The sequence below is a fragment of the Bufo bufo genome, chromosome 5 (assembly GCF_905171765.1).
Source record: "Bufo bufo chromosome 5, aBufBuf1.1, whole genome shotgun sequence".
Lineage (NCBI taxonomy): Eukaryota > Metazoa > Chordata > Amphibia > Anura > Bufonidae > Bufo > Bufo bufo.
In genome coordinates, this window is record NC_053393.1 from 492,031,002 (window position 1) to 492,045,167 (window position 14,166).

The window sequence follows — 14,166 nt, forward strand, 5'->3', positions numbered from 1 at the left end:
TCTTGTAATGAAGAACACACTTTATGAAAGTCATTATTGTCTTCTGCTAGGAGGCTAATGCAAAAGCGTCATTTTCTTTTCTGGCCTTAGGGTTTTTTTTTTTGTTTTTTATGAAAAAAAAATTATAGTTAAAACTGCTGTTCAAAAAACAAAACACCACATACACCTCCCGATCCAGCAATGACATTCCAACACAGGAGCATGTGATTACTGCAGCCAATCAGCAGCTGTAACAGGTCACCTCTGTGTCATATACCGCCCCCTCAGGCCTGCACTAGGCATAACACACGGTACCAGTTTCTCCTGGAGTGTTCCCTTTAAAGCCTTGTTCAAACATGGAATTTGAGGCTGAAATGTTCAAAGGGATTCTGTGGCAGAAATCCGAGACTGACACCGCGGATGAGCAGGCGGATAACCAAATGGCGCTAATCCTCTCTGGGGTAATCTGCCGTAATAAGGTGACCTGTGACTTCCTTTTTACTCTGATATAGAACTGAAATCTGGGTGGGAAAAAAAACAAAACTGTACCATTAGAACAGCAAAACAGATTTCTCATTGAATTCAATGGGAGGCAGTTTGGGTGGATTTCGCGCACATTTCATTTCTGTTACATGTGTCAAAATCTGCATGAAAATTACAACTTCTAAGCATAGCTTAAAGGGTTTTCTAAGTGTTTTTTTCTTTTTTTTTAAAAAATTTAACTGATGACCTGTGCTCATAGTTGCATCGCGGCCTTCTCTTACCAAGCCCAGCGCCGTACATTGTATAGGGGCTGTGCTTGGAATCTCAGCTCAGCCCCATTCTATTCAATGGGGCTCCACTGCTACGGCACTTGACTGAAGAACGTGACATTACAGCGCCTAGGAAAAGCTGTAGAAGGCTGTGGCGCTACTATGGGCGCCGGTGTCTTCTCAAACAGCTGATCGACGGGGTTCCCAGGTGTAGGACAGATCTGTGGTCTGGAGTACCATTGGCGTAGTAATAAGATGTTTCCTGTAGGGCTCTTTCACACAGTAGTAGTCCTTTTTAGAGTTTTAAAAATGTGTGAAAAAATGCTCTACTGTTGTTTTTTTTTGTTTTTTTTCGGTTAGATGTTGCCTAAAGCTTTCATAGTGATTTTAATTTACGGTCACCTTGCATATGTGTTTTTCAAGCCTTATCAAGAAGCCTATGGGAAAATGCCAGAAAAAGCAGCATACTGACCCAAAAAAGTCACAGAATGCTCCCAAACCAACACGCATTGTATGCAGTGTGCTTAGTATTTTAACTTTTAAGCAAGATATAGCTGCAGTGTTTTTAGCCAAGTAAAAATGCCATGGGAAAATTTACCTTTTTCACTAAAATGTTGTATGTCACGCATGCTCAACCTGCGGCCCTCCAGCTGTTGTAAAACTACAACTCCCACAATGCCCTGCTGCAGGCTGATACCTGTAGGCTGTTCGGGCATGCTGGGAGTTGTAGTTTTGCAACAGCTGAAGGGCCGCAGGTTGAGCATGCCTGTTGTATACCAGTATATGTCTTGCACTCATGGTCGGAAACATTATCTGTATAGATTGTCACTAGCTTTAACCTATGAGGGAACTCTGCATTAGTAGAGATGCCCTTCGCTGGTATGCAGAGAGGGTCTCTGAGGGACCCCACACATCCATGGGCACCATGTAATGCTCTCATTTTCCAGATTCTAGCTCCTCTCTGGGTGTCTGCACATCCTGTGATCAGGTTGTCATCTGGGTCCTTTCATATACAAGAAAAAAATGCCCTTTAAAGGTGTTGTCCGGTTTAAGGAGGAAACCAGACAACCCTTGGGAACGGACTGCAATAACGAGGTGATATGTACTTCCCTGACAGATCCCGTCCCATTGCTCTTGGTCTCTCAGATGGGCTCCGTTGACATCACATTAACTACACATGACCACTGCAGCCAATCACTGGCCTCAGCAGTGCACCCAAAGGTTGCTGTGGTGATGTGATGTCACTGCTGGAACCCCTGGGTTACCGCTTAATAGGAAACCTTTCTAAAACGCAAGAAATTAATATCGCCGCGTTAGAGTGTAGTGCTGTACTATGTGACACCTTCATTAAACAGTAATTATTTTATATTCTATTTACTATGTTCTTTGCTTCCAGACTTATGAAGAGACCTGTCTGATTTGTGCACTTAGTGGTAGGACTGCCCAGTGACCATATCGGGTTAGGTTTACATGGCGGGCACACCTACCTACATGGCAGTGTATAATTAGAAGCAATTATTCAAGTAATCTCTAAAATTCTGTCCCGTTATCCCAAGCATGTCCTGACACTTATTTAGGCTTTCAAGCACAGGAGGGTAGCGGATCTACAGCTAGCTCCAGGGCGTACGCTATGCTATTTTACACCTAGGAATCTCAGGACTTTCCACTGACGTTTCAGAATTACCCTCTGCAGTTTCGTTAGCAGCAGAAGTTAAATGGACTCAATTAGCAATTGCAATAAACTCTATTATAAAAAAAAAAAAAGTAATCGTTAAAGGCTTAATGCCATGCATTTTGATGTTAAAAATGAAAATCAGACATCATATAGTACATGACGACCTAATAAAGCTGGAACCAGCCCTGTACCTCACATGGATCCAAAGATCTCCCCATTCACTGCTCTGCTAGATTCTCTTCAGGCTGGCAGCCCATGTATGTATCCTTTCTCAGCAAGGCATGCCCTTTCTGCTGCAGCTCTCACCATCACAGCTCAGAGGGTGATCCCTTTCTGCTGCAGCTCTCACCATCACAGCTCAGAGGGTGATCCCTTTCTGCTGCAGCTCTCACCATCACAGCTCAGAGGGTGATCCTTTTCTGCTGCAGCTCTCACCATCACAGCTCAGAGGGTGAGTCCTTTCTGCTGCAGCTCTCTCCATCACAGCTCAGAGGGTGAGCTCTTTCTGCTGCAGCTCTCACCATCACAGCTCAGAGGGTGAGTCCTTTCTGCTGCAGCTCTCTCCATCACAGCTCAGAGGGTGAGCTCTTTCTGCTGCAGCTCTCTCCATCACAGCTCAGAGGGTGAGCTCTTTCTGCTGCAGCTCTCACCATCACAGCTCAGAGGGTGAGTCCTTTCTGCTGCAGCTCTCACCATCACAGCTCAGAGGGTGAGCTCTTTGTGCTGCAGCTCTCTCACCATCACAGCTCAGAGGGTGAGTCCTTTCTGCTGCAGCGCTCTCCCTGTAACGCTAGGGCTACACAGCAACATGTGTCGTAGAAAAGTCGTGCAACATTTTTTATAATGAGTCAGTGGTGCTGCACTGTGACAAGATGGATTTCTGCGCGAATGTCGCGTCGCCCACACCATTGACTATCATTATAATAGATGTTGTGCGGCACACGTTGCAATGTAGTTGTACCCTTTTTGTCGTGCGACATGTCGTTGTGAAGCCCTAACCTTACGGTCACACATTCTAACAGTAGATATGGCTGGCGGCAGTTGAAGGATGCAAGGGAGCATGTGTGTCCACCCCAGTAGATGGACATGCTCATTATTATACAGATTAAGGCTCCATACAGACGTCCGTAGAATGTGTCCGCACGCGTTCTGCAATTATCCGGAATGGTAATAGCGGACAAGAATAGGCAATTCTATGGGCGTGCCGGTCGGGTGTATTGTGGATTCGCAATACACTATGGACATGTGAATGGACCCTAGACACCAAGGGGTACCATTATATTGAATTTAATGGAATATCTGACAACCAAAGCATTAAGACTTACAAAAGTAATTTCTTTTTCTTGCTGAATTATATTTAAATAACCTTTTTATTGTTGGTGCAGCCCCTTTTAATACATCTCAGGGCATCCTGTATGTGCTGCGAACAGGATAGGCAGCTCCCATAGACTTCTGCATCTCCTTTTATCTTAGAAGTTCACTTGAGTTTCTTCGAGCAGGAAACTTATCAAGCAAATGTTTATAAAGCTCTTCCAGAAATGGAACCGCTGGATGGTGAATTGAGGTGAATCCATTAAATGCTGCAGCATGATATTATTTGTGCCGTTCTCTTGGGTTATGGGGGGGAAGGGGGAAATCACCTCTCTCCAGATGTGCCTTAAGACATTTGCAGAAGTGTTAGCTTAGTTCACGTTTGGCTCCCTTCATCTTGGATGAGATTATCGTTAAATATCATTGGCACAGGCTTTAATGGGAATACGCTCCTAAAGGAATATATATGGTTTAGAATTACTGGCATTTTTTTTCCTTTTTCCTTTATATTTTAATCCTGCATTTACACAGTTCAGCTGCATAGTCACTTTGTGCAGCCTTTTTGGCCAATGTATGTCAAATGGATTGTCCATCATTTGAAGAAGCAGGGATTTATTTTCCAGAAACTGCTCCATTTTTGGAGGTCATCTCTAGTCAACTGAAATGCAGTACTAGTCCATACATAGCAGTGGTACTTTGTCTGAAGAGGCCAAAAAATCTCTATTTTATCCATTTTATTTTTCTCAAATACTAGACAACCCTAATAGTCCTATGACCCAACTCATGCTCTCCTCAGAGATGGTTTTATATGGGGTAGCCAACTTTCGTAATAATTTGAAGTTAAGATGGGAGATTTTAGGGTTGACATATATTGTATCCTACTTTAATTAGAAAATGTACTAATGTACTTTAATTGTGAAATTAATGGTGTCCCGATTTCAGTGTAGCTTCTTCTGTCGTTCTGCTACTGGCAGATAGCTTCTTGCCCCCCCCCCCCCCTCGGTCAGTGACTTGATAGTGCTGACCTTCAGCTTTTGGGCATTAGCTAAGCCAGCACCCTTCTCTGTCATGACCAATGCAGAGACCCAGAAGATTGCTGCTTAGCTAATAAACTGCTATAGACAGTCAGTGCTTTCATCACATCCCCGATACAGCGAGTGGGAGGAAGCTCTGACTGTGTCGGGACACGAGCAGAATCTACATTTTCAGGATCGGCACTGGAATCAGGACATCAATAAAGTATGCATTTGGAAGTTTAATTAAATAATTTACAAACCAATGGAAAACCTTTTGTGTCGTCAGAAACCCCTTTTAAATACAAGGTTGATTTTAAAGGGATAAGTTCCCTGTGTTTTGAGACGTGGTTATAAGGTGATTTGCCTAGTGTGGAAGAACTGTACAACTTGGGTCACATAAAGTGACTTATTGGATTTGCCCCGATTTCAATAGAGTTTAATGAAAATGTGATCCAACAACTCCTTTGAGGCACATTAGCTCTGCAGGTGACATTAGGAAAAGCTAAGAGTAGATTGGTGGTTTGAGTAAATGTGCTTAAAGCGTACAGGAGTTCTCAAAGAGTTTACATAATGGCTGTTTTTGTACAATCATAGCTGTAAAGGAAAGGGCATTTTGGGTTTCCCTTATGTCTCTTTTAGTCATATTATTCCCGGTTTCAGCTGCACAGCTAGATGCATTTCACTCAGAAGCAGGGGCCATCACCCTTCTTTGGACTGTACTGCTGCAAGGTCCTTTCCCTTACTTACAACTATGTTTTCAACTTCGGAGCTCACAGAACAGATAGATGGGGAAATCACACTTACAGACACACAGGAGGGTTCTATAATCTTCAAAAGCTGTGTAGAAGTAGTTCTTTTATCAGGCTCAGGGTCTCTGCTAGCTCTGACACGACCCCACTTCCTGTCTGCCATCTTTTTTGTCTGTTACTAGGATCTTGCCAAACAGGCAGCGGACTGCAAATTAGATGGAGGGAGACCCCTAGTGGCCATGACTCTAACACTTAATTGCACTTAGAAGATGTATTTTTGCTACATATTTTGTACTTTTGTGTCATGTTACTTAGTTTTTACCATTTTCCAGGCAGTATAGGTTTGTAATCCTTTCCTTGTCCAAAAATTCTGTCATGTCCCTGGTTTAGCCATCAGACTTCATGGCTAATGAGAAGGTTACGTGTAAAAGTCTAGTGCCATTATTTTATGGCACATAACCTGATTATACATCTATAAATGGTCAGGTTTTCCAAAGGTTTAAAGAAAACCGTCAACGCATTTACTATACCGTATGGCTTGTAGAATCTGAAATTGCTGGTAGTAGGGAGTAAACACGATGTCGTCCTGAGAATTTTAGTGAGTAACCCGCTTGCGCCCCACAATGCCATAGCAGTCATGACCTCTACTGACTAGCGGTACCCTTATTAGTGCTGGCTATAGCCCATGGTTTATGAAGTATTGCTCGACTTGGGTCTTTCTACTTCATCAATCTGTTTGTTTTAACCTGTAGGAAGAAGGAGATATTAAAGATGATTATGTCCTGTCTAATCAGCTGTGGGTAAGCCGGACTGTTCCACAACGGCTTGGACGAAGTGTTTCTAATATTGGCTGTGCGCTGTCATCCGCTTCTTTGTGCAGCTTTGACGTGATGTCACCAGATGTTGCTAGGTCTACTCTTGAGTTGTTGGTGCTGATAAATGCCATGCTTTCTGTTCCTACTGAGGTCGTTGCATACTGCAAGCTCTGTGAATGTGTCCTCTCCAGTCTTGGTTGTGCATCTTACACACTTTTGACATGTATAGTTTGTGGCAATTTGATTCTTGAAGGACTGGATTTAGGAATATACAGGAACATTTCATATATAGGAACATTGCTTGGGCTCTGCTGAATACATTGCATGGGTTTTGTATGGCTTTTGAAAGCACATAATGAATGATCATATCTGCATATGCCAGTGTTTTGTCCCCTGCCTGTCCTGTTGCCCAATGCCGCTTCTTAAGTTATCCATCTATGCTTCAGTTTTTTCATTATTTTTCTTTTCTTTTATCACCACGCCTTTCTTCTAATTTTCTTGCTTTGCTTCTGCCTCTATCCATAGGAACCTGTCTATGCTTCTATTTACACTCCTGCTATACCTGCCGCCTATAAATGCCAGTATTTTGTTCCCATACATCAGGTGAGGAAACCGTGTGCAGCAGCAAGTAATATCTCTATTGCTTCTTATGGAGAAACAAGCCCCTGGGTATTGCAGAAATAGTGGGTACAACTGAATAGATGGTGGGCACCATGTATAACAAATAATTTATTCGAAAGCCTTAATTTCTAAAGCTGTACGGTCAGATGCATCTTATAATCCAAATGATATAAACCTTGTGCAGGTTGAGGGTTTTATATATTGTATTTCCTCCTGAAAGTCATTGAGTTCTCATCTTCTATCAACCTCTATCAACCTCTTGGTTATTTCTGGCAAAGCAGTCCACTCCACCCAGGTTTTCTAGACCAAGGAATAGCTATGGAGAATTTAAAGGGTTTTTCGCTATCCCATGCCATAACTTAGTTTGTGGGTCCAGCTATCCATACCCCCATGATCCTCAGGGGTGTGGCTCCTTCAAAGTTTATCCCAGTGCACAGCCATACTCGTGTGAATAAAGCTGTGGCACTGTTCCCTGTTCAGAAAATGGCTGGGAGAGTAGCTGGACAGGAGAAAAGCTGGAAGAACCTCAGTCCCTTCTTTCTTGGGAGGGACAGGGGTCCCAGGATTGGTCAATTTGCCAGACAAGGAAAACATAAAGGGATATTCCTTTTACATCAAGTCATCCCCTATCCCATAGGATAGGTGATTACTTAGATCTGTCGGGATCCTACCACTAGGTTGCCCACCAAATCATGAACAGTAGTGTCCTATGTCCCCCATTTGAATAAAACAGCGGTCAAGCATGCACACTGCCACGTCATTCGAACGGGACGGACCGAGATAGCCGAGCGATTGTTCAGTAGTTTGGCCTTTGCTCTATATACAATACAAGGTATGAGCTTAACATGTTGATGCCCTGAGTGCATTTATCAGTAAGTCGGTACTAGGCAAGCGTTAAAACTAAGCCTTTTTTTGTTTTTCATTATAACTTTGCTCTTTGTAAATTTTAACTTGCCCGTATTGCCTTTAACCGCTTCTTATCCACCTTTAGCGTGCCTGTGTGAGTCTTATTACTGGTGCCAGAGTGCCTTTCCCCATTGGTTTCCCCTGTGAAATACACGTGGTTCGGGCTGATACTAGCGGGGTGCTGCTTGGTGTGTGATACTTCCCCATAGTTCCTTTTTTCTTTTCTTTTCTTTTTACATTTGTTTCTCTGCCTTCAAGGTCAGTAATGATAGAGTGAGAGAGTCAAGTCCGGGGATGTTTGCTGAACGTCATCCTTGGAGATGGAAGGTGAATTTAGATAAATAGAAGATCTCTGGGGTGTATTTTATTAGGTCTTTGTGAAATCCTATATGAAGATTTATATGTCGTAGGCCATACCAATGACCTAGATGTTTGTGTAAGTGCTCTGAGAAGAGAAAGGGATTCATACTGGACTTGTAGGACAACAGCTGGAAAACATTACAGTCCTAGATGCTCGAAAAGGTGTTTTCATATTAAAATGCTCATTCAAGGGCATTGGACCTCTATGAATGACCAGAATGGTGGGGCCCTACACATGGTAAATGGTTATACAGTTTCATTCCTGATCGGAGGTTTCCCTAACTTGAACCTTTTCATTAGGCATTGACTTCAGAAGTGTCCTCACTCGTTCAGGTCATGGACTCTTCTCATGGACCACTCCCTAGGCCATCTTATAAAATGATATGAAAATGCATGAACTCTATAATGAAATCTATAATCTTTATAAGTTTATTGGTTTAAAGACCTACTTTATGTATCATCAATAATCAAGAAAGTTTCAAATGCCCTAGCACAAATTGGAGAAATAATTACTTGCCTTGTCATGAATTGTGACGGTTTCTCCACGCGTTGATTCAGCGTGCCTTATTTGAGATGTGTAAATACCTCTGGCCTTAGGCCATCTCATATAATCCAGTTTCTAGTGGGTTTGGCACAGGTAGAACATCTTGTCGTTTGGAACAGATTCTGAAAATCACAGATTAGCCATTTCCATCTCTCTCACTAAGCTAGACGAGAGCAATAAAGGTCAGATGCCATATGTCTAGACTGTAAAGGGCTCATCGCCATCTGCTAGTGACCATTTGGGGAGGGCAGGGTAGAGTTTATAATAATACGAACATATTTGCAGATAAAATGATGTCTGAGCACAGTCCATAACGTTCATCCTCAGGCATACAGTTCATTATGACATGGATATTTTACCGCGTTTAGCTCAAACAAGCAAGTGCGTTGATTTATATTCAAGCTTTGGAGGATCTACCAGACACCTCTAAGGTTGCTTATTTTGGAATGACTTTTTCTTTTGCCATTATAAAATTGCACAAGATAGGTCCAATCTGTTTCTTTTGCTATCAGACGTGTAAAGGGTCTGCCAGCTGAACAATAGACATGGATCCCAATGAAGATATTGGCGAAATATCAATAATAATGTATAGACAAGATGTTGCCAGGCAGTGGGATGTAATGCCATGACGTTGCGTTAATGGCATGACATTTACAACAGGCTGCAGTATTCTAGGCATGATGCTGGATGACCTCTGGTGTACCTCTGGGTATGATGCAGCTCCTTTTAGTTTTTCTTGGTCAGAGTTGTATGAATAGAGCAAAGTTGCCATTTCCAGCTCTAGATCAGACCCTGGTGACATGAGCTCCCTGCCTGTACTGACCTGAGTGCACTAGAGAGGAAGCAGGCAGAGAGCTGCTTCTCCAGAACACTCATTTATTTCCATACACCAGTTAGATATTTGATACACTGCAGTGGTTTACAAGTGGTGGGAATACTCTCAGCTAAGCTTGTGAGAAGATAGGACTTTGGGCTGAACTCCTCTGCCTCTTTGTTTTAGGGTTTGGTGAAGGTTTCAGAATCCGGTTCAGTCCTTGTGAATGGGTCCTTACTTGTGACATTTCTAGGACCACTGTTAATTTTTGCACACAGATGTTGCTTGAAGCTCCTGAGCCCCATGGAATACTTGTGTCCTACTTATGACACGTTGTGTTCAATGTATGCGCAGTCCACTATATATTCTAGAGATTTTGTCGTCATACACCTTCTGCATCGTGGATTCTGCCTCTTCACCCCCTTTGTCCCTATTTCAAGATGGTAATTGTGTTTTGGAAGAAGCATTCTACCAGACTCCTTTATACACTGCTCAACAAAATAAAGGGAACACTTAAACAACACAATGTAACTCCAAGTCAATCACACTTCTGTGAAATCAAACTGTCCACTTAGGAAGCAACACTGAGTGACAATCAATTTCACATGCTGTTGTGCAAATGGGATAGACAACAGGTGGAAATTATAGGCAATTAGCAAGACACCCCCAATAACAGACCACTTCTCAGTTCCTATGCTTCCTGGCTGATGTTTTGGTCACTTTTGAATGCTGGCGGTGCTTTCACTCTAGTGGTAGCATGAGACGGAGTCTACAACCCACACAAGTGGCTCAGGTAGTGCAGCTTATCCAGGATGGCACATCAATGTGAGCTGTGGCAAGAAGGTTTGCTGTGTCTGTCAGCGTAGTGTCCAGAGCATGGAGGCGCTACCAGGAGACAGGCCAGTACATCAGGAGACGTGGAGGAGGCCGTAGGAGGGCAACAACCCAGCAGCAGGACCGATACCTCCGCCTTTGTGCAAGGAGCAACAGGAGGAGCACTGCCAGAGCCCTGCAAAATGACCTCCAGCAGGCCACAAATGTGCATGTCTGCTCAAACGGTCAGAAACAGACTCCATGAGGGTGATATGAGGGCCCGACGTCCACAGGTGGGGGTTGTGCTTACAACCCAACACCGTGCAGGACGTTTGGCATTTGCCAGAGAACACAAAGATTGCAAATTCGCCACTGGCGCCCTGTGCTCTTCACAGATGAAAGCAGGTTCACACTGGGCACATGTGACAGATGTGACAGAGTCTGGAGACGCCGTGGAGAATGTTCTGCTGCCTGCAACATCCTCCAGCATGACCGGTTTGGCATTGGGTCAGTAATGGTGTGGGGTGGCATTTCTTTGGAGGGCCGCACAGCCCTCCATGTGCTCGCCAGAGGTAGCCTGACTTCCATTAGGTACCGAGATGAGATTCTCAGACCCCTTGTGAGACCATATGCTGGTGCGGTTGGCCCTGGGTTCCTCCTAATGCAAGACAATGCTAGACCTCATGTGGCTGGAGTGTGTCAGCAGTTCCTGCAAGACGAAGGCATTGATGCTATGGACTGGCCCGCCCGTTCACCAGACCTGAATCCAATTGAGCACATCTGGGACATCATGTCTCGCTCGATCCACCAACGTTACGTTGCACCACAGACTGTCCAGGAGTTGGCAGATGCTTTAGTCCAGGTCTGGGAGGAGGTCCCTCAAGAGACCGTCCGCCACCTCATCAGGAGCATGCACAGGCGTTGTAGGGAGGTCATACAGGCACGTGGAGGCCACACACACTACTGAGCCTCATTTCGACTTGTTTTAAGGACATTACATCAAAGTTGGATCAGCCTGTAGTGTGGTTTTCCACTTTAATTTTGAGTGTGACTCCAAATCCAGACCTCCAAGGGTTAAAAAACTTGACTTCATTTTTTAATTTTTGTGTGATTTTGTTGTCAGCACATTCAACTATGTAAAGAACAAAGTATTTCAGAAGAATATTTAATTCAGATCTAGGATGTCTTATTTTTGTGTTCCCTTTATTTTTTTGAGCAGTGTAGATCCTAGATCAGACATGCTCAACCTGCGCCCCTCCAGCTGTTGTAAAACTAAAACTCCCACCATGCTTTGCTGTAGGCTGTCCGGGCATGCTGGGAGTTGTAGTTTTGTAACAGCTGGATGTCCGCAGGTTGGGCATCCCTGTCCTAGAGTAGTTTGCAACATGGGCAGATTATGGGTTCCAAGACGGCATCTATTGAATGCTAGGTTTATGATTCAGTCTCTTAACTAGCCTTTGGAATACATCTCCCCAAAAATTATTAAACCTTTTTATCAAAAATGGGCCATGCAGCAGAACAATGGGAAATTTCACAAGTTTTTTTCACTTTTTTGCCACGCTTTCTGGACCAACAGATTTACTTTAATTCACCCCAGAAACGGGTGTAAATTATAGCACAAATTGGAGGCTACATATATTTGCTTCTCTGGTGCACGGACAGGCGTAGTCGTGGCATATTTATTAAGAGGATTGCGCAAGCGGCAGATTCTTAGTAAATTCTGCCCTTTGTGACATTTAAGACCTTTCAGCATGTAAAGCTAGTGAGCAGTGCTGTCTATCAACTTCCCATACGAGTTCAGTTTTCTTGGTGAGATTTTCCATATTGGGTCCAAAGATGGGTTTGATACAAAGGGTATGATTTCATTCCATATCTCGTGAGGGTGAAACGGTATTCCACCTATTACAACCTATTACCACCTATTCAAACACAAAAAGCCCACAGAAGGACTAGCAATGAGGAAATGGTCATCATGGCTGGAACTGTAATCAACTCAATGCGTTTTGAAACCATTAAAGGGGACCTATCTTTACGTTTTAGGATTGTGATCGGGATGTTTAACTTCACCTCTACAAATGATGACCCCCAAATTTCTCTCATATTAGGTCTAGTGCCTCTGATTTTATACAGTCATACAAAAGTTTTTGCAGTGTATTTTTTCACTTTTTTTTGCTGTTTTCTTTACGAACTTGGGAAACAGCAGCCATAGTTTTGCAAAAAAAAAAAAGGTTTTATTTTGAACTTATTTTTTAGACACCTTTTTATTTTGCACCCTACATCTCCATCAGCAGGTATATAGTGAGTGTGAATGAAGGGCACAGGTGCTCCGTCCAGTGACCCCCACATTGTGCCCTATGTAGGATCCTTTTGTCTTCTCACTGAACTGCCTTTTGAGAAGCGGAGAGCAAGGGAAGTTTCCTTCCTGTCATGGTTCTCATCACAACTTTGCCTTACAGTGTCTTTCTGGGTGAGAGATCACTGACGGTAAGGGAGTAGCGGCGGGGGAGGGGTGCCGTATTTCTGTAGTCATAAAAAACAATCTGGAAATAGTGGGAATTAGAATTGCTGGAATGATAGAAATGCAATTGTTAATATCCCAGATCTGCACAAATTTGTGTGCAATGGATCTTTTTACTGTAGACCTTAAAGGAATGTCCACCATTTAACACTGTCATTTTTAGGTCCAACATTCTCTGCGTATCATATTATATATTGGTCAGTGACTGATTTGTCTGGTTGCAAATTTCAAACTGTGAATGGTAATATATATTTGGTGCCTCCAGTCACCACTAGGGGGCTTAGGAGCTTTTTCCAGACTGTTTTATTAGAACCTGTAAGGCTGGGTTCACATCACGTTTTTACCATCCTTTTAACATATCCAAAAATCGTATCTGTTAAACAGATGCCTCAGACTGATGCCATACAGTGGCATCCTTTCACCGTAGCGTTCCATTGTAAAAGTAACGTACGTATATGTCAAACGGAGTCCTAAAACGTGATATGAACCCAGCCTTAGTGATGCCTTTTTTTTTTACAGCGGCCACTAATGGGCAACTGGGTCGCTGTCTTTTTACTTCAACCTAGCCTAAGTGCTGCACAGGTCTCATATCTCAGTCGGGCTCCTGTTCTAACAGTCCAGATCGGCCAAAGCACCGGTTCAGGCCGCTTAACCCCTTAGATGCCAGGGTCAATAGTGACTGTGGCATCTAAGTGGATTAGAGCGAGGGGCTCCCCCTCCCAAGCTTTGGCACTGCTGCGAATGAGATTATGGGATGTCAGTGTCTTAGCATGGCATGGCCGGGGGCTTAATCAAGGACCCTAGGCCTGCTGTGTAAGCCTATCGGGCTGTGCCAGTGTCCTACTAACAGTATATAGTACACTGTACTACATATATAGTACAGTGTACTGTATGAGCGATTATAAGATCGATGATCAAAGTCCCCATGTAGGATTAATAAATAGTAAAAATAAGTTTGTTTTATTTAAAAAAGGGGTAAAAAATGCACCCGTTCCATTAAAAATGATTTCCAAAGAAAAAAGAAAAAACCTTCAATATATTTGGTATCGCTGCCTCTGTAAAGACCCTCACTATACAATTATCACATAATTATAATTTATCCCGCATGGTGAACACCGTTTATAAAAAAAAGACATTGCCAGCATTGCTGTTTTGCTGTTTTTTGGCTTATTTGCCACACAAAAAAAAGCGCAAATAAAGCACAATCAAAAACTACAGGTCATTGTACAAAAATCAAGCCTTCAAACAGCTTTGTAGAAACAAAAAATAGTTATGGGAATTGTGCAAAAGTGG

The 14,166-nt window shown here is 43.2% G+C and overlaps 1 protein-coding gene across 7 annotated transcripts in view; it reads left to right on the top strand.

Annotated features, from left to right (window-relative positions):
- The window catches only part of SVIL (supervillin), a 124,725-nt gene that overhangs the window by 68,878 nt on the left and 41,681 nt on the right, over nt 1-14,166 (top strand). The window contains exons 18-21 of one of the 7 annotated variants that reach the window (XM_040434242.1): nt 6,235-6,282; nt 6,901-6,914; nt 7,385-7,466; nt 8,083-8,151. The exons of 3 other annotated variants lie outside the window; for them this stretch is intronic. In XM_040434242.1, coding sequence (XP_040290176.1) covers nt 6,235-6,282; nt 6,901-6,914; nt 7,385-7,466; nt 8,083-8,151 — 213 coding nt within the window. Of the gene's footprint in view, nt 1-6,234; nt 6,283-6,822; nt 6,915-7,384; nt 7,467-8,082; nt 8,152-14,166 lie in introns of all 7 variants that reach the window. 3 more of the 7 variants (XM_040434244.1, XM_040434246.1, XM_040434245.1) reach the window with 3 other exon arrangements.